Source organism: Microtus ochrogaster, chromosome X (genome assembly GCF_000317375.1).
Source record: "Microtus ochrogaster isolate Prairie Vole_2 chromosome X, MicOch1.0, whole genome shotgun sequence".
Classification (NCBI taxonomy): Eukaryota; Metazoa; Chordata; class Mammalia; order Rodentia; family Cricetidae; genus Microtus; species Microtus ochrogaster.
In genome coordinates this window covers 24,512,979-24,531,534 of record NC_022026.1, presented here as the reverse complement: position 1 = coordinate 24,531,534, position 18,556 = coordinate 24,512,979, and the positions used below count along the sequence as shown (strand labels likewise).

At 49.9% G+C, this 18,556-nt stretch overlaps 1 protein-coding gene across 2 annotated transcripts; it reads right to left on the bottom strand.

Annotated features, from left to right (window-relative positions):
* Positions 1 to 13,897: 13,897 nt before the first annotated feature.
* Positions 13,898 to 18,281, bottom strand: Pja1 (praja ring finger ubiquitin ligase 1). 2 transcript variants are annotated; one of them, XM_005358624.3, is made up of 2 exons: positions 18,173 to 18,281; positions 13,898 to 16,416 (listed from the first exon to the last, which is right to left on the bottom strand). In XM_005358624.3, exon 2 carries the CDS (start codon positions 16,232 to 16,234, stop codon positions 14,345 to 14,347), a length of 1,890 nt encoding a protein of 629 aa, XP_005358681.1. In that variant the 5' UTR covers positions 16,235 to 16,416; positions 18,173 to 18,281; the 3' UTR covers positions 13,898 to 14,344. The 2 variants fall into 2 exon arrangements, with proteins under 2 accessions (XP_005358681.1, XP_005358682.1); XM_005358625.2 differs by having other exon boundaries at positions 13,898 to 16,136; positions 18,173 to 18,280.
* Positions 18,282 to 18,556: the final 275 nt, after the last annotated feature.

Here is an 18,556-nt window from a genome sequence, read left to right as displayed (position 1 = left end):
AAACTGGCTGGGGTTAAATAGGCTCTGGAGATGATTAGTTTTTACTAGACCTGATTTTTGATACAGCAGTAGAACTTTTCCAGGAACCTGTGTAGTATCTGTAAGAGAACTGGAACACATACCTTGGAGTGGTCATGGTCTCAGTTTATATAGCTACCATACTGAATGACACAGATTCAAAGACCGTGACCCTGAAAGCATCTGGGGTTCAGAGAAGTAAAATGGAATGAGTGTGGGTGTGCTGTGCTGTGGAATGGCTTGAGAAAAGATAGTGACTTGGGAGTCAAGGGACCTGAGTTTTGAAACTTTGGGTTCTGAGGTTAAGTCACTAGAAAGCGTCAACAAATGCTTCTCTAATAGCATGGTGACATTATAAAATGAAGGGGTTGGTTTCAGAACCTTGGCCCCCACCCACTCCTCTATCTGCTCACACCCATGCCATCTAGTTATCAGAGAAGTCAGAATGAGAGGCAGCACTGGGAAGACTATTTCTCTCTTAGATGGTGGCCTCTGGTGCCTCTCTTGGAGTGGTCAGGTGGAACTCCCTTCCTTCCTCCCTCATGAACAATGGGTACTAGGACTTGACCTCGGACTGTCATAAACAGACACTAAAATCTGTGCAAAGAGCCAGGGCACATTTTACACAGATGAGTTAAGCAGAAACCAGCCCGGGGGTGTACCAGGCAGATCTAGACGTGCTGGCTCTGTATTTCTGTCTTCACCCATGCACATCCGCCCCCGTGTTCTGTGTATCCCACAACAAGCAAAAACAGTTTGGATACAAGCTTGACTTTTTAGGGGTTAGACCACCTGGGAAAATAGGTCTCTTGAGTCTACTTTGACAAACGACACACACCCTTTCTTTTTGAAAATTTTTATCTATTTATTTACTGTGTATGCATAAGGATGTCTGTGCACCTGAATGTGTGAAGATGTTTACACATATAGAAACCAGAGGAAGATGATGGGTGTCCTGCTCTATCACTTCCTGCCTTCTTCCAGGAAGACTGAGTCTTTTACTGAACCTAGAGCTGGACTGTTGAGCAGCATGCTCCAGCCTCAGCAACCCTCCTCTGTTCCTGCATCCAATAGTGTTGTGGTTACTCGCATGCATATGGCCACCTTTTCACTTAGTGTGAGTTCTGGGGACTTGACCACAGACAGGCCATTATGCTCAAGCAGCAAGCTCTCTTACCTACTGTGTGTGTCATCTCTCCTGCCTCCCTTTTGGGAATCCTATACTCTACTGTGACCACCAAGTCCCTACCTCCAAGCCTAACTAACTCAGAGTCAGTGGCCTAGTAAGAACTCTCTTTTGCATTAGGTGAATGTTTTTACTGATTTCTAATGCAGAGATCTGAAGAGAAGGGGATTTTTAAAGTGATTTGGGCTGGTTATAATTCACTTGGAGCAATGGAACTAGAATAAGTATCTTACTTTTCTGGGCTTTTTATTGTTGTTGTTGTTTTTCTGGAGACAGGTTCTCAATATGTAGATCAGGCTGGCCAAATGCTGGGACCACAGGGTCATTTCCCCACACCTCAAGCTAGGTGTATTGCTTCTAGTTCATGAAATAAAATAAAATTTTCCTCAACAGCTTTTGTTTATGGAAGTGGGATGCGCCAGTGTGTCCCTCTAAGGATAAAAACTGTGTTAATGTGTATGAAGACAGAGACAAATGGATGTTTGAGCTGTGCATAGTGGCATGAACCTATAATCCTAGCTTTGGGGAGCCTACGAAGGCTCATAGGTTCTAGGCCAGTCTAGGCTAAATGGCCAGACCCGGCCTTAACAAAGTAGACTGGTTTGCTTGGACGGACATTGGACCTGAAAACAGTTGCAAGACTGGTCTCAGCTCCTGGGTCTGTGAGAGACTGAAGGAAGTATCTTCCCTGTTGTGAGCCTTGGTGTCTCTTCTGTAAGGCCCACTCCTACACTCCCTGTAGTGAGCAGGGCTTTGAGGATTTTAGGGTTTGAGCCCATGTGAGGGATTATCTACTCTACCCCACCACCCTAGGGAAACAGTATACACACAAAACCTGCTTGTTCGCAGCTAGCCTCTCCGTAGACCTTCAGTGTCAGTGGAGGGGCACAAAGATGTCTACTCTGCTCCGTGTGAGTAGACTGTCACTGGAAAGTAACTAGTGCCCAGGCTTGGAGAGAGGCATCCCCAAATCAGCAATGAGGTAGGAAGAGGTAGATGAATATGAATGTCTGGATGGATGGATGGATGGATGGATGGATGTGTGTGTGTGTGTGTGTGTGTGTGTGTGTGTGTGTGTTGCCTGTGGAGGCCAGAGGAGGGGATTGGATACCCTGGAACTGTAGGTTATGGGAGACTGTGAGTCACTATGTAGGTGCTGAGAACTGAACCCCGGTCTTCTGCAAGCACAGTCAGTGCTCTTAACCACTGAACCACCTCTCCCATCTTCTCAAATGAAGTCTTGGACAGAATTTGTAAGAGACATAAAGTCTCAATGACAGCCTGTCTTTTGTTTCTACAAAGTGTTTTTTTTTTCAAAGAAAACATTGAAAGACCCCCTCCTCAAAACCTGCAGCTAGCATGCTCCCGGGGGAACGTCCTGTTTGCTTAAAATAAAAAATCTCCGGATCAGCAGCCAGCCTGCTCTCGTAAGAACATCCCATGTGCTTGAGAGAGCAGGATGTCTATGAGATAGGAAGACTGAAGGGCAGGATGTCAATAAGATAGGACATCAACAAAACAGGACTGCAAAACAGGATATCTATAAGATAGGAACAGTCATGCCCCCCCCCCCGCCTCATTCCGATAACCACGCTTTTGCTTCTGTAAACTTGCTTTTTGCTCTTCCCTATAAAAAGCCGGCCCTCCAGTTGGCAGGCTCGCAAGTCCTCTGAAAGACTTTGCCGCCCGCAGGTACCTGTGTTTACTCAATAAACCTCTTGCTAATTGCATTCTGTGGCCTGGTCTCGGAGTGTCCTGGTTCTGGGGTCTTCATCGGAGAAAAAGGTCCTCTCTGAGGGTCTTTCAACATTTGTGGGTCTGGAGAGATGGCTCAGCGGTTAAGAGCACTGATTGCTCTTCCAGAGGTTCTGAGTTCAATTCCCAGCAACCACATGGTGGTTCACAACCATCCATAATAAGATCTGGTCCCCTCTTCTGGCCTGCAGGCATATATGTAGGCAGAATACTGTATACTAAATAATAAAATAAAGCTTTTTTAAAAAAAATAAAACATTTGTGTACACATTACCATTCATGATTCAAGAAGAACTATTATTATCTCCATTTTACTGATAAGGATTTGATGAGAGTCTACCAGAGAGGATACGCTATTCAACTAAAGCCACACAGTAGATGGCAGAGCTACTTTCCGAATTCTAAACTCTGTGACAACAAAGCTCCACACCCCCCACCCCGGCCAGACCCCAGGACAACTGAGCTGCTCAGTCCCTGATCTGTCCATTAACTCATGTAAGACTCACTGTAACCTTAGAAGATAGCATTATTATCTTCCTTGTATGGAGGAAAACTCACTAAATAAAGTCACAGAGTTGCTACAGGGCAGAAAGGGGATGCGCAGCTGGCCTTCTGCCCTGGGAACCTTTACCTATTTCCTGACTGTATTTTAGGCCGTTTTAGGTCAGGCCAATGTTGCCCTAGTGGGGGCTTAAAAGAAACATACGCTCTGAGCTGACTGTCCACTTATAGGCAGCAGGAAAGCCACCCCAAGGCCCTTACAGACTGAATCGAGCATGCCTTCCTCCCCTAGGAGTGTGTGCCTACTGAGTCCACCTTTTTTTTAAAATGTTTTTTTGAGATAGGGTTTCTCTGTAGCTTTGGGAATTGTCCTGGAACTAGCTCTTGTACACCAGGCTGGCCTCGAACTCACAGAGTTCCACAGGTCTCCGCCTCCCAAGCGCCGGGATTAAAGGCGTGCGCCCCATTGCCTGGCTGAGCCCACTTTTTAAGAAAGCCCAGCCAAGCAGAAACGAAGTGGGTCTGACAGAGGCAAGGTGTGGGAGTGCAAAGAGTGACGTTTCTGGCATCAGAAAAACCTGCCTTGGCTTTGGAAGCGCAGTCCGTGACCTTGGGCAGCTCACAAACTTCTCTCCGTGTCAGTGTCCCACGACTAAAGGCTGTTGGGAGAAGTAAATGAAATGGCTATATAGAAAAGTGAATTATATACTCTAAAGTGCTCTTGAAGGCTCGTTTTAATTGTTCCTTGTTCTATAGGGCTAAGTTCTTCTGCCCAGCCTGGGCAGAAGCGGCGTCTAGGAAAGGGCTTTAGAAATGCTAATGCCAGGCGTGAGTGACAGGCCTGGACAATGGAGGAGGGTGCTGTGAATGGGGCAGCCCAGGCCTGGGAGCGAGGCTCCCCACGTGGGAGCTGAGTGGGGGAGGGGCGGACTGGGCGACACTGGACCTGGCTGACTGGAAGAGACTGGAGCTGTCAGCAATGCTGAAGGGGAGAGGACTACCTGCTTGGCAGTGGTTGGGATGGGGCTCCCAGGAGGAGAGGGAGGTTGGACGGAGGAGCCCTGGGCCTGGAGCCAGAGGGTACAGACTAGCTGACCTGGAGGTTCAGAGGAAAGCGGTGGGGGAGCTGAGATGGAGGCCCTGGGACTCTGGCTGACTGGGGGTAGAAAAAGACTGAGGATTCTGAGCTGGGCAACTCTGGGCCCGAGCCTCTGCGGTGGAGGTAGGAAGGCCAAGATAGTGGCTAGTTTCTAGACACAGCTGGTTTCTCGATGCAGCTGGGTCCTGAGGAAGTGACCTGGGAATCAGGCACCCAGGGCCAGGATGCCTTGCAGGTGGTATGCATGTGTGTTTGTGTGTGTGAAGGGGCAGGAGAGGGGGTGTCTTCAGCTCTGTCTTCTTCCCTCCTCTTCAGCCCATCTCTCTCCTTCCTCTTCCCCAGGCTTTCTCTCTTGCCTTCCCCACCCCCTTCACCATGAAGGCTGTTTTTGTTCCTCCTCGGGGCCTAGCCCCCGAGGTGTGCAAACAGGAAGGACCTCTCCCCGGGCAGTGAGTAAGGAGGGAAAAATGAGGTGTTGAAAAGATGACAAGTCGCCCTGTCAGAGCTCACCTTGGCAGGGAGCAGGCGGCAGGGGCCGGCGGGTGGTGGGGGGAGGTCTGCCCTGGAAGACAGCCTACATGTGCCCAGAGCTAGGCAAGCGGATCGGCAACAAGCAGGCACTGTGTATGCGTTTGTTTGGTTTAGAATAGTCCACCCCTCCTATTCCCACCATCAAAGATTCCTTCCCTTCCTTCCCAGTGGGAAGAATAAGGCCAAGGGGCCAGCAGCTTCGTGTGAGATGGAAGGGGTGGAGGGGGGTGGGTGGGAAGGGGCTGGGCAGGAGGCCCACCTCCCTCATCGAAACCTGCTATCCCACAGCCTCCTGGCTACCCAGAATCAAAGACACCACAAACTCATCATGAACTGACCTCAAAGCCACTCTCCACTGCCCTGCATGCTGTCCCTCCAGTGGGCTTCCCAGCTTGGTAAATGACCTCACCATCCAGTCACCCAGTCCTAAATGCTGGGAGTCATCCAAGGCCGCTCCGTATCCCAGGTGGTTTCCTCTCCCACTCTGATCAGTTTGCTTTCAAATCTCTCCCCTATCTCCCCTTTCATGGCCAGCACCCTATCGTACCTGGCTTTGTTCATTCACCCACCCACCCACTCTTTCAACCTCTGCTTATTCAGCACCTGCCATGCACATCAAACTGGCTCCCACTCTCACTGGAGGAGGTGGAGCTACTGGCTTTAGGCTGTGGTTTGTTGTAGGTTTTGTGTTGGGTATTCTAGACAGGGTTGCAGTGTGTACAGGCTAGCCTTGACCTTACAGTAATCCTCCTGCCTCAGCTTCTCAAATACTGCAACCACAGGCATGTGCTACAGTGTCCAGCTTTCACAGTGATTTTGGAGCCAGCCTACCAGGGTTTGGGTTCTCATTCTGCCATGGTTATTGGACTGTTGTTGACTTAATCTTCCTATGCCTCCGTTTTCTCATGTGGCGAATGGAGACGCCTGAGCTCTGACCTCAGGATTGAATATGCTGATATTTAAAGTGAGAGGCACCCAGTATTCTATTAGCATTGTTGTTTAAAATACAGAGTATGGGGGCTTGGAGAGATGGCTCAGTGGTTAGAGCACTGACTGCTCTTCCTGAGGACCCGGGTTCCATTCCCAGCAACCACATGGCCGCTCGCAACTGTCTGCAATTCCAGTTCCAGGGGGCCTAGATACCCATGGCAAAACACCAATGTGCATAAAATAAAAATAAATAAATTTAAAAAACTCGCAACTGAAAATATAGAGTGTGGCAGGACATGATGATAAACGGAGTTAACTAAAGCCTGCCTGGGAGACAGAGATTTGCATCTGCAGAGCATGGCCACAGATGCTTACAATCATCTTGTCAGGAAGTTAGCAAGACCAGTCCTGATTAAGGGTGCATTGGCTCCAGGATTCATGCCTGGCTCTGTTGCTTCTGACTGAATGACCTTAAGCAAGTCATTTCTCTTCTGATCCTCAGTGTCCTAAGGATGACAGTTGGCACATTTGGGAAACTTATTATGTGTCAGGCCTACGTGAAGGCCCATTGGAACTGCTTCTTGGAAGCAGAGCTACTTTTAATCTAATTAGTTTCACAGATCAAAAAACTAAGGTACAGAGAGGTTAAACTATCTGCCCAAGTCGCAGGGCACGTGAGACAGAGCTGGGACTTGCAGTCGTCTTGCAGAGCCACTTCCTTGAGGAGTCGCTGTGGAAATGTCAAGGTATGATGTCCACAGAAGTGCCCAGCAGCCTGCCAGCCCACCCAGAGAGAGCCAGCTCTTGGCTATGGGCTCCAGTCACTGAGCAAGCCTCGAGGCAGTACCAGAGGGCAGAAGCAAGCTCAAGCCTGGGCTAGTGGCCAAGGGAACTCAAAGCCATGAGGCTGTTTGAGGGCAGAGACTAAGTCACTTTAGGATTCCCTGGAGCTTCAAAAAGGAAGTACTCAATAAATACAGGAAGGAAACCGCCTTATGGAAGGTCTCCTATGGCTGTCAGTGCGCTAGGTCCCTAAGTCCTCCTCCCAGACATTCCAGATGCCATTGTGCCTGTTTTCCTGATGAGGGAGTTGAGGCTCAGTACATAGGACATGGAGATAGAAAGTGTGCACGTAACTTGGAGAAGAGGAAAAAAACCTCCTCCTATCAATGCTGAGCTGCAAGGGGCTTAGAACAGCCTAATTAGGCACAGAGGTGACCACAGACGTCACCTCTGCCACCTCACTGCAGCCAATGAACAAGCTCCACCTCCGCAGAAGCAGCCTTGGGCGGAACTGGAGGGTCATTGAATTTGCATATGTGGCCTGCACCTTCACTAACAACTCCAGCGACAAGGCTGGACAAGTCCCACCCTCCCTGCCCTAAAAGCCTGGGAGACTCAAAGTTTCCTCTTGGGAACAGAGACCAGCAGGGACTTCTGACTCACCCAATCCCTGATGAGACCTCAGGCCAGCTACTTGCAGCCTGGAGGCCTTGGGCCTTTCTTCTCTCAGTGCCTGACTGCGAGTGAGAAGCTGCTGTGGCAGCCATGTCTAATCAGGCAGGGGCCCCAAGAGACAGAGGCTCCTTCATCTCAGTCTGAGGAGGGGTCAGTCTGGGGCTCGGGGAGGAGCCTGAGGAGACACAGAGTCCATCCAGTCTAGACCAGCCCACATTCCTCAGCGGGCCTGGAGAGGGTGAGCATGCTCAGTGCTCAACCGGAAGCCAAGCTCTGCACCAAGGAGCCTTAGCTGCCGGCTGTGTCTGCAGACACTTGTGAGCAAAGGGCCTCAGTGAGCAGTCAATTGCACAGAAAAGAAATATTTTGCTTCTTCATCCTCCTCATCCTCCCCACCTCATCAAAAAACTCTTGACGTTTTGCTTCATATCAGGGTCAGCCATTAGGATTAGTCTTGCTAGATGATGATGAGATGTGGGGTCTTTCCACATAGGGGGTGCTCATTTCTTTTCTTCTGGGACTTGGGCTCTGACAGGGCCCAGAGGGAAGAGCTAGAAGAAAGGCTTAAGTGCCTGCCCATCCATTACTTTAGTGCAGCATTCAACTCACCCTGTGGGATCCTCATGGCCTATTTTGTCAATCAGCAAACCAAGGCTGAGTGGGCCTGTGCCTTGCTTAGGACTCCCAGATAACTAGCACTGAAACGGCCTCAGGCTCGTGCCTCACATACAAAGGTCTTTCAACTGAGCCACAGCACTGGACGCAAAGCTCCTCTGCGAGGCCTTCAAAGACACAGGACAACCATTGGTGGCCTGCTCTGCTTTCCTAAGGAGAATCCCTCCTTGTGAAGGTGAGCCAGTGTTCCAGCAACTTTGTGTTAAAAAAAAAAAATCTACGGACTGGAGAGATGGCTCGGCGGTTAAAAGCGTTGGCTGCTCTTCCAGAGGACCCGGGCTCAATTCCCAGTATCCACATGGCAGGTCACAACTGTCTGTAACTCAAGTCCCAGTGGATCTGACACCCTCGCAAAGACATGCAGGAAAAAAAGCTTTCCTTCTCAGTCATGTGCTGGTTGAGGAGCGTTTAAGAAATCCCCCCTCCCCCAGACACAAAGATCAATACAATGACCCCACCAGTGAAAGAGAGTCAGCATCAGCCAGCTCAATGGTAGATTTCCCGGTAAACCTGTTGTGGACATACACAAGGTCTATTCGACAACCTGAGATCCTAGTGGCCCTGCCCTAGGCCACCTCCCACCTTCTAGCCTGTACCATGTATTTTTATGAGTCGATGTCAACTGAGTTCCACAACTCCCTAGGAGGTTCGAATGTGCCAACACTTGTGGTTTTCTGGGACCTTGGCCTTGTGGCTGAGAGTGCTTTCCTCACCCCGCTCGCCCCGCCCCCCCAGTCTCTTGACCATGCACTCTCCATCCCATTATTGGAGATCAGCTCAGAGAGTCTCTGCTCCAAGATGCAGGGATGCAAATACACACCTCCAGACTTCTGTTCCTTCAGCTCCCTTTGCCTGAGATCCCTACCTTCCTGCCACCCTTCTTCCTTCTTTTCTCTGTTTCTGTCACATATGCATATGACTAAAAGAAATCCCAGTCTGGCTTGGTGGTTCTCTCTTTTAATCCCAGCATTGCAGAGGCAGACACAGGGGATCTCTGTGAATTTGATGCCAGCCTGGCCTACATAGTGAGTTCTGGGCCAGGCAGGGTCTACATGGTAAAACTCGGTCTCAAAATAGAACAGACAAATGAAACAACCAACAACAACAACAAAACAGAAGAAAACAAAGCCAAAAGCAAATGGAGTTGTCAAGCATCTCGAAAAGCATTCAGTAAGCTAGAGGGACAGCTCTGTGGCACAGGGCTTGCTTCGCGTGCCTTAGGCCCCAGCACTGCAGAAGAAAAGAAGAGGGACCATGGAGATGATGCGACAGGTAAAGAGCCTGCCTCCAAGCCTGGCAACCTGACTTTGGTGGAAGAAGAGAATTGTCCCTCTGACCTCCCCCCACCCCCCACTCCCGTGTGCCATGGCACGTGCATGCCCACACAGACACACCCACGCACACATTCCAATACAAATGTAGCAAAAATCTTAAAGAAAAGAAGGAAGAGTGGGAGGGAGGAAGAGGAGGAAAACAAAAGAAGGAAACCCAAGCAGGCAGTAAAAAGTAAGCATCCTCACTGCCTACCTCCTTCCGTGCTTCTGGTTCCGGATCTTTCCAGCGGTACTCTACAGCTGGCTAAGCACTGATTGCACATAGATCTTTTTGTGACATGTGATCATTTATAAAATGGCCCACTACACTGCACCTGGCCTTTGTAGCTTGCAGACTTCTGCAGACGGATACAGCAGTCTGGAGGGTCTCCCTTGCACTGGATACAGGCTGTCGAGTAAAGCCTCTGATGGCTGGGCCATGATTTATTTAACTAGGCCCCCAGTGATGGACACTTAAACACTTGCTCATCTTGCAACTAAAAACAACACAACAATAAATATCCCTGTCCAAACAAACTGTGCTCTTGCTCATGTAGGAGAGCTAAATTCCCACTAATGCAATTGCAGGGTCAGTGCGCATGGATTTGAAATGTTAATACATCTCACTGAAGTAGCTTTCAAACAAATACAACCAGTTGACGACAGTGACAGCCTTAGAAAGGAGCCATCCTGCTCTCCCTCTGTCCTTTCCTTACCTGTTCCCTCCTCATGCCTGAAGCATAAATGGCCTCACATTTGTCATCTGGGAGCACCAGCCCTCTTCCCAGCTTTGCCCACCAGATGGAGTGTGCATCTGTCTCCGCTTTCCCAGGACTTCACTGTTGTCTTGAGCCTATCTCCCAGTCTAGACCATGAGTTGAGAAAAGGATTAAGCTCCATTCATCTTTTGTGGGCCCTGGTTGAATGCACCACAGGCAGAAGCTGAATACCTCTTGAACTAAACAAAGCTGAACACAGTGATGCATGCCTGTAATCCCGGCACTCAGGAGGCTGAGGCAGGAGGACTGCAGTGAGTTTGGTCTTAGCCTGAGCTACAGAGACCCTGTTTCAAAGCTCTGAAGGAAATAAAAAAAAAATCCTAGTCTGTTGGACTCCAGCTTGCTGCTGAACACAAGCATGAACCTGACTGAGCAGACCTTGCTCGACTCTCCTGCTCCCTGAAGACTGGCTGCGTATGCCAGTGCCCGTCTCTGCTTCTCATAGCGTTGGTTTCCAGCTGCACGCCCTTATCTGTGAGCAGATGCTGTCCCTTTGTCCCCAGCTCTTCCAAAGGTGCCCTTTAGTTACCGGGGTCTTGTTCCTCTTTTTCTTGTCACCATGCAAGGTGTCCTCTTGTCCCATACTCCCAGGCTGGATCTGCAGTGTGCACCAGGATCTCTAAGAGCCTGGCAGCACATAGTGCCTGTTACCAGAACACCTGAAGCAGATCGACGAGGTCCAGCTGGAGGCAGCTCAGGCTCACCCACAGCCCTTCAGGTGCCTACTGGCTCCTAGCCGCTCTGAGACTAGGGCTGCTGGGGTTAAGACATCCCTTGCTGCCCCTCCTCCAACATCCTTCTGTTGTGGCTGCAGAATGTCACTGGCTTCTGGAGCCAGTTTCCTTGCTACTCTCCTTCTGGGATTAACAGCCGGGGCCAGGGAAATCAATGTATGGAGGGGGCTTGAGGCAGTGGGGTTCAGAGAACCTCTTGGGATAGTGAAGTGTAGAGACAGAAAACTGGAATGGGGGAGTACATGCGAGCTCACAAACTGCCACCAGTCAGCAGATGCAAATGCCGTGGCATTTGGAAAGGTGGCTCAGGGGCTCCACGACCCAGCTTACTCCCTTCCTCTGGGTGAGGACTGTCCAAGGATGGGGCATGGTGGGCAAGGTGTTGTCATCTGCACGCAAGTCTGAGGAACAGTACAGACAGACAGATAGACAGACACAGCCTGCCAGTAGAGCTGGTAGCCTGCTGCATCATCACCAAGGATCCCAAACTACTGTGTAGTGACATTTCAATTGTATTTTAATAAAGCCTGCCTGAGGATCTGAGAGTGAAACAGCCCCACCGGTCAGCCTTACAGACCAGGTTATGGTAACACACACCTTTAATCCCAGTAGCCATAATGATGTGCCCCCTTCATGTCAGTAGCCACACTGGTTGCCATAGAAATCAGGTGGTTCATGCCTTTAATCCCAGCCCTGGAGAGGAATATACGACAGGGGAAGACAGCTCTCGGGGACAGTCTCCTTCTGGAGATTCCTGGAGGCAGAATCACCATTTCAGACTGAGGTCGAGTTAAGAGCCAGTGGCTGGCTGCTTTGCTTTTCATACCTTTAGGTTGAACCCCAGTTTCTGACCCTGAGTTTTTATTAATCGTGTATCACTACTGCGGCCCCAAGCTGTCATTTTTGCTTCTGACATCACCACCACAGCAAATACTTCTGGGCTCCTGCTCCTCACATCCCACTCCGGACTTCAAGGCCTCCGAACAGCACCCTTGGCTGGTGCTCTCCACTTGAGTCTGAAGCTGCTCAGGGCCCCAGAGGCACAGGTCTGGAGTCTCTACCCAGACTGCAGTGGTGTATTTCTCCAGCCAGTAGGGGCCCTCTGGCACCAGCCAGCATCCCCTCTCTTGAACTGACTCATTCTGCCTAAATTGGAAATGTGGGTCACTGTTATACCATGGGAAGGATACCAAGGGTGCTCCTAAAATACTTTCATGTGGTACCACTCAGGGCATAGAAAAGGTTCGTGGCAAACCACCAGAACCCACCAAAAGAGCCCTATATTGGGCTAAGGCCGAGAAAGACCAATGCAGAAGGAAGCTGTAGGTCTCAGCCTGAGCAGCTGCAGAAAAAAAAAAGGCTTCTCTTAAGTGGGAGAAGACATTTCTGTAAGCGTATGGGTTTTTTTTTCTTTATGATGACTACCAGCTAGTACCTATGTGTGATTTGTCTGAATGTATGAGTGTGTACCACATGCGTGCTTGGTGTACAGTGGGCATTGGATCCCTTGGAACTGGAGTTAGAGATGATTTTGAACCACCACGTAGGTGTTATAAATCAAACCTGGGTCCTCGACAAGAGCAGTAATTGCTCTAAGCCCGAGTCATCCCACTGGTCCTCTCTTTTGGCATGGTGAGGCTTTCCATTAAGCCTCTAAAGCCTCCACATACTGTTCTATGCCATGCTTTCCTTTCTTCCTTAATAACATTATGTCTGGACATCTCTATCAGTACCTGATAAAACTTGCAACCATTGCATAGCTTTAATTCCAGACCTACCCAACTGTCAAGAGACTGGGTACAGCTGACCGCCTGCTGCTAGCACACTGCTCAAGCTGCAGGTGCAAATGTGGATCAACTGCTTGTGTCCTCTCCTCTTCTGAGCTGAAACTAGATGTGATCAGGAAGACAAACTATTGTTTTCTAAAGAACAGAGCATGTTTCTCTGGTGTATTCATTGACCCGTCACGGAATCCCAGTGAGGCTGAAGGGCTGAAGACTAACACCACCCAGGCTTTTGGAGTCACGACGAGTATCCTCCCAAAACTGTTGGTAGAAATGGCAGTACAGTCACTCAAGACAGCAATTTGACACTATCTACTTGGTAAAAATGCTCAAACTATGGCACGCTGATCTTTCATTCCCTTGTACTTACTGCTAGACAAACACACACATGCACAAAGGGGTATTTCTATTATATTCAGTGCTGGTGAGAATCTAAACATCTACCAAAAGGGTTAATGTATCAAATGCAAAAAAAAAAAAAAAGAACATGGGAGTAAAAAAGTCAAGCTGCAAAACGAGAGCATACATTCCACCAACTACGTCCAGTTTAGAAACAAACCCAGCTGTTTATGGGGACACACACACACACACACACACACACACAGTGTATACGTCTAGAGATAGAGACAAGGAGTTCACACCATTTTCTAGGTAGTGCTTACCTCTGTGGCTGAATGAAGGGAAATAGGGTGTGAGGAATTCACTTGTGTCTGAGTTCTATCCTAGAGATGGATTTGAAGAACCATGGCCAGCTGTTAAATGAATTTGCCGTGGCTGTCCTGCAGCACTCTGTTGGAGTGTCCCTATGTTAAGATGTGTAACTGGCATTCAGATCTTTTTTTTTTTTTATCCTTTCTGCGAGTTTCCATCTTCTCAAAGGTAATTCGAACTTGTTCACCCCCACAGTTTGGATTTATTTTTACCCGTTTCTTTGTGGGTATTTTCTCTCTCCTTTTTCTCTCTCTAGTCAATCTTTTCCACACAGAACACTATCACATACCTTATTCCTGTTTCTTAAAGGTCTTTGGTGTTCTGATGAGAATTTCTAGTGAAAACGACAGTTTTTCTAGAGCTGAGAAGAATTTATAGTTACCTGGTGACACCGTTTCAGACAAAGCCCAAACGATGCCATTGTACTGTGCCAAACCAAAAGGAGAACTTTAATAAGCTTTTACACCACTGCAAATACAGGAACATTAACCCATAACATGCAACGAAAGTGATTTTTTTCTTTCCAACGTATTTAACAGATAAACTTGACATCAACAAGTAAGAGTAACATAGTCTACAGAACAAATATGATTTGCTTCAACTTTCAGGTTAGAAAATTATGTTCTTGCTGCAATCTCAAGTAGCATTTAGAAAGTTTAGTTTCCCTTTTCTACCTTCTAAATGAAAGAATGATTTTTAAATGTAATTGCGCAACCATTTTCACATTGGAAATAATCACAAGGAATCAACAAGTTTAGTGTAACTGACCGACAGATCTCATTGCCAGTGTTAATTTTGAAAGCGGGCTCCTGTAGTATTGTGGGTGTTAGATAGGGAATTAGCCAGGCTAAGAGTGACGAGCCATGGCCTTTACAGTGGGGGAGGGAACATGCAGCGGCACACGGGGCAGGTGCCGGACTTCTGAAGCCAGATGGACACACACGGCTTGTGGAAATAGTGGTGGCACGGCAGCTCGGTTGCCACCTCCCCCTTCACATATTCACTGCAGCAGATAGGACAGCACATTTCCTGGCCCACGGCACCATGATCTTCGGTGACCAGGATCTCAGGAAGTGCATCAATGCTCTCCTTACTTGCGGGTGGGTTAGCCACTTCGACATCAACGGCGAGAGACTCCAGGTGAGCAAGGGCAGTCTCCATCGCCTGGGCCAGGCGCTCTTCAAGGGCCATGTAGGTGAGGAACTGCGGATCCACGTAGGAGATGGCCTCCGCCACCCCCATCCCATCCGCAAAGCCATCAAACAGGCTCCAGTCCACTTCTAGGTCTTCGCTCACACTGGAGTCATCTTCCAGGTTGTTGTTGCCATCCAGCATGAACATCGCAGGCTGTATCAGCTCGTGGCTGGATTCGTTCTCCCCCTCACTGCTGCTTTCATTCTCATTGTACCGGAGCCAAGGAATTTCTCCTTCTTCCAGAGAGGCCTGCTCTTCTTCCTGAAGAGACGGTTCTTGTACTTCTTCGGGATAGCCACTGCCATTGCTGCCAACAGTGGTACTGGCAAGGCTCCCAGCTCCGCTGGTGTTCACACTCCCTTGAGCTTGCTGAGGGAGTTCTTCCCTTCCTGGCAGAGGCTCCCAGCTTTCCCCACTGGAAGACTGGGGTTGTTCCCGGCTTCGATACTTCCAGTGCAGAGCAGACATCCATTCTTTCTCACTGTCAGAGTCGTCCTCATAGTACCTGTAGTAATCATCGGAGTATGCCCAGAAGTCACGGTCAGCCATGGTTCGCCGCCGTCTGGACACCTTCTCTGCTTTCGCCTGCCCACTCCTGTTATCTTTCTTGTCTTCAGGATACTTCACCTCAGAGGAGCTGCCTGCCCCCTCACTTCGGCCTCTTCTTGGGAGGGCCTCTGCACGGGCATCCTCAGCATCAGCATTGGCAGCATCTCTCCACCTGGAAGTACTGTGTGGTACATCGTCATCATCATCAGTATCAAAAAACACTTTTGGTTTCATGCAGCTTGGAGTCGCCACATTCCGGATTTTTGGTCTCACCACCGGTTCCTCTGCGCTCTTTGCGGTGGCTCCCCCCCCACCACACATACTCACAGGAGCCCTGCTAGGACGCGCAGGTACATTCTGCCTCCCTCTCTCCACATTGTTGCTACCCTTTGCAGCTGCCCTGCCTTCAGCAGAGGCCATCTGAGAGGCCATGCCGTTCTGCTTCAAGAACTCAGCTCTGGTACCAGAGCACCGTGCAGCAGGGGGCGGGTCTACCTTGCCACGCTCCTCTTTCGCATTACGGCGGCGGCGGCGAGGACCAGAGAAGCGAGGAGATCTTGCCCCCTTCTCCGGATCAGCCTTAAACTTGCCAGTTTTCCCTCGTACTGGCAGTCGGTTAACAGGCCCAGCCCCCTCCTCCTCACTATCACGCGCCCCCAAAGTGTCAATGTGTCCATAAGCCAATCCTCTTCGGCTCCCTGAGGCCCTGTACTCTCTTGGAGGATACCTGGAATAATTCTCATTCCCAACATTCATGTTGGCTCCTGAGCTCTCGGTGTCATCCCAACGACGGCGTGTGCTGGCAAATGGTGAGCGGCTCCTCTTGGTTTGATTGGGGGCTGATCTGTGCATTGGGACTTCGGATGTTGTCCTTCTCGGGCTGGCAATCCGGTCCTGCTGGCTTGTGGGTTGCCTGAAACTGACATAAGCATGCCTCCTTCCATAACCCCTGTCTGCACCAGATTGATACCCTCCTGCTGGTTTGGGCCGAACAGGCTTGCTAGATTCCTGACCCATGGCTGACTCAAGAGTTTCCAACAGAGCTGGGCCGCAGGTGCAAAGGCTCTCGCTCCCAGTTCAGAACTAAAGGAGATCTAATTTTCCTTCAGTAGGCAGGTACAGGGATAAGGGCCCTTTAACATTAGTTTCACTGTCTTCTAAGGCCTGAGGTAGCATTCCAGTGACTGTCTGATGTAGACCTGGAACACATGTGTAATGTTTGCAAAATGATTATAAGGCTGGGTCCACGAGAAAGCCAGACTTTAGTGGAGAATAGGACAGAATATGTGTAAGTGTGTGAGTCGGGGTGGGGGAGGGGAGTGACTGAGTGCTCAGAATGTAGATGTGCTGTGGAAATATGGGAAGAATAGAGCCTGCTTTGAGGTTGGTTTTTTTTTGGGGGGGGTGTGGTTTTCTGAGAACTGCAGATATTGAGAAGGAATACGATTGAGAACAGAACTGAAAATATAGTTCACTGTGTATGCACAAGTGCCAGCGCCTGTCAGGAGAGAGACAGGTGGATAGGGGGCCAGCAACCGTACAATGCAGGGATTTCTGGAGTGGGTGGGTGCTTGTGGGTAGGAAAGTGACAGGAATGGGTGGGGCATCTTCAGAGGGGAAGGCTGTCAGCCTGACAGAAAGGGGAGGGTCAGTGCTCCTGTTCCGTCTGGCAGCTGGAACTGTCGAGGGAAGCCTGCATGTCACAGGCAAGGAAGTGAAAGGGCATTCATAGCAATGAGGAAAGTGTCCAAGAGTCAACGTGGGAGGCAACAGCGGGCAGGAAAAAAGCCCAGAAGATGTATGCGACCGATGGACTAGCAAGGCCAGCGACCAAAGAATGCTGGCCTATGTTAATATGGCAAACAGGAAGGTGCAGTATGGAGCAGACAGAGAATAGGAGAAAAGAACATTTGAGAAGAGTGTGTGAGCCAGCTTCCTGCGTGGACATGTGTGTAAGGCAAGCAGTAGGAGGATGAAGACTTCTTTACATGTGTGTACATAGCAGACAGGGAAGATGGAGGCCATTTCTGAGGGGGGGGGGAGAAGGGGAGGGAGGGGGAGAGGAGAGAGAGGGACAGGAAAGGAGGGGAGAGAGAGAGAGAGAGAGAGAGAGAGAGAGAGAGAGAGAACACGTACTCAAACATGGGTCAGAGGAGGAGGAGAGGGAAGATTCTAGAGGTAGGAGGTAGGTGAGGGGAGAGGAAGGAACTAGAGGGTGTGCGAGAGGGTGTGTGTTAGCCTGTTTGCGCATGCGCAGAGGAGCTCGCTGGAACCTTGAGGATGCAGGGACAGGGACTAGACTGCAAAGGTTTGTGTGTGCGTGCTTGCGTTCGTGTGTTGTGTGTGTGTGCGGGTGCGCGCGTGTGTGCCTGCGTCTGTGTACGCGCACGCGCGTGTGTGCGACACAGAAGAGGGGGTGCAATGTCATAATAAGAGACAGGAATACGTTATCAGCTCAAAGGGCAAACCCAAATCAATGTGGCAGGTCAAAAGAAAGAAAAGCGTTTCGTGTAGGAACCCTGATTTTCCCTGAGAATATTGTTTATCTTGTAATAATTCTTTTCGTGGGCACATTTTGTACCTAAAATTTTTAGCCATGTGCCATTAGACAAAACAGCAGCAAAATGGGGGAAGAAAGGCCAGAGAGTGCTCTGCAAAGAGGCCAAGAGCATTGCAAGGAGAGACAGGTAGGAATGGCAGAGGGCCGCGACCACCAGCCCTCTCTCAAACAGCCATAAAGGCCATTCGGGCTGAGGCCGTAACGGAAGGCAGGAGCTGGACAGAAAGGGATGCGGTCCCCAAAGAGGCCACGGGCCTCGGCATGTGGTTAAGTCCCCTCCGCCCCACCCCCGCCCAAGACGAACCCGCAAAGGGGTCATTGGGATTCTGCCCGCACCCACTCGGAAACCCTTGCCCACCCGTCCGGGCTACTGCAGCAGGCTGCCTGGCACTCACCTTCCCGGAGAGTCGCGCGCTCGGAGCAGCAGAGCTGTGGGACCTCTGGACGCCACCACCGCGGCTGCAGCTCAGGGTCTCGGCTCCTCCTCCGCTAAAGAGCACTAGGGCAGGCGGGGACTGCGGCGGCGGAAGTGATTGTGACGTCAGCGTGAGTCCGCCCCCTTGCTGTGGCGGGGGCGGCTGCTGCCCTCTGCACATCCCGTGGGCTACAAAACGTTATTTCGTTTGAAACGCTCAGATTTTTCAGGAACCCACACACGCAGCGAGAATTGTAACAGCACTAAAAAATGCTAAACATTTGCCACCTTCCCTTCACTTTTCTTTAATAAACTGAAACCTGAAGATTCTGATGAATTCTAAGACGCTAGTTAATTGTATTAC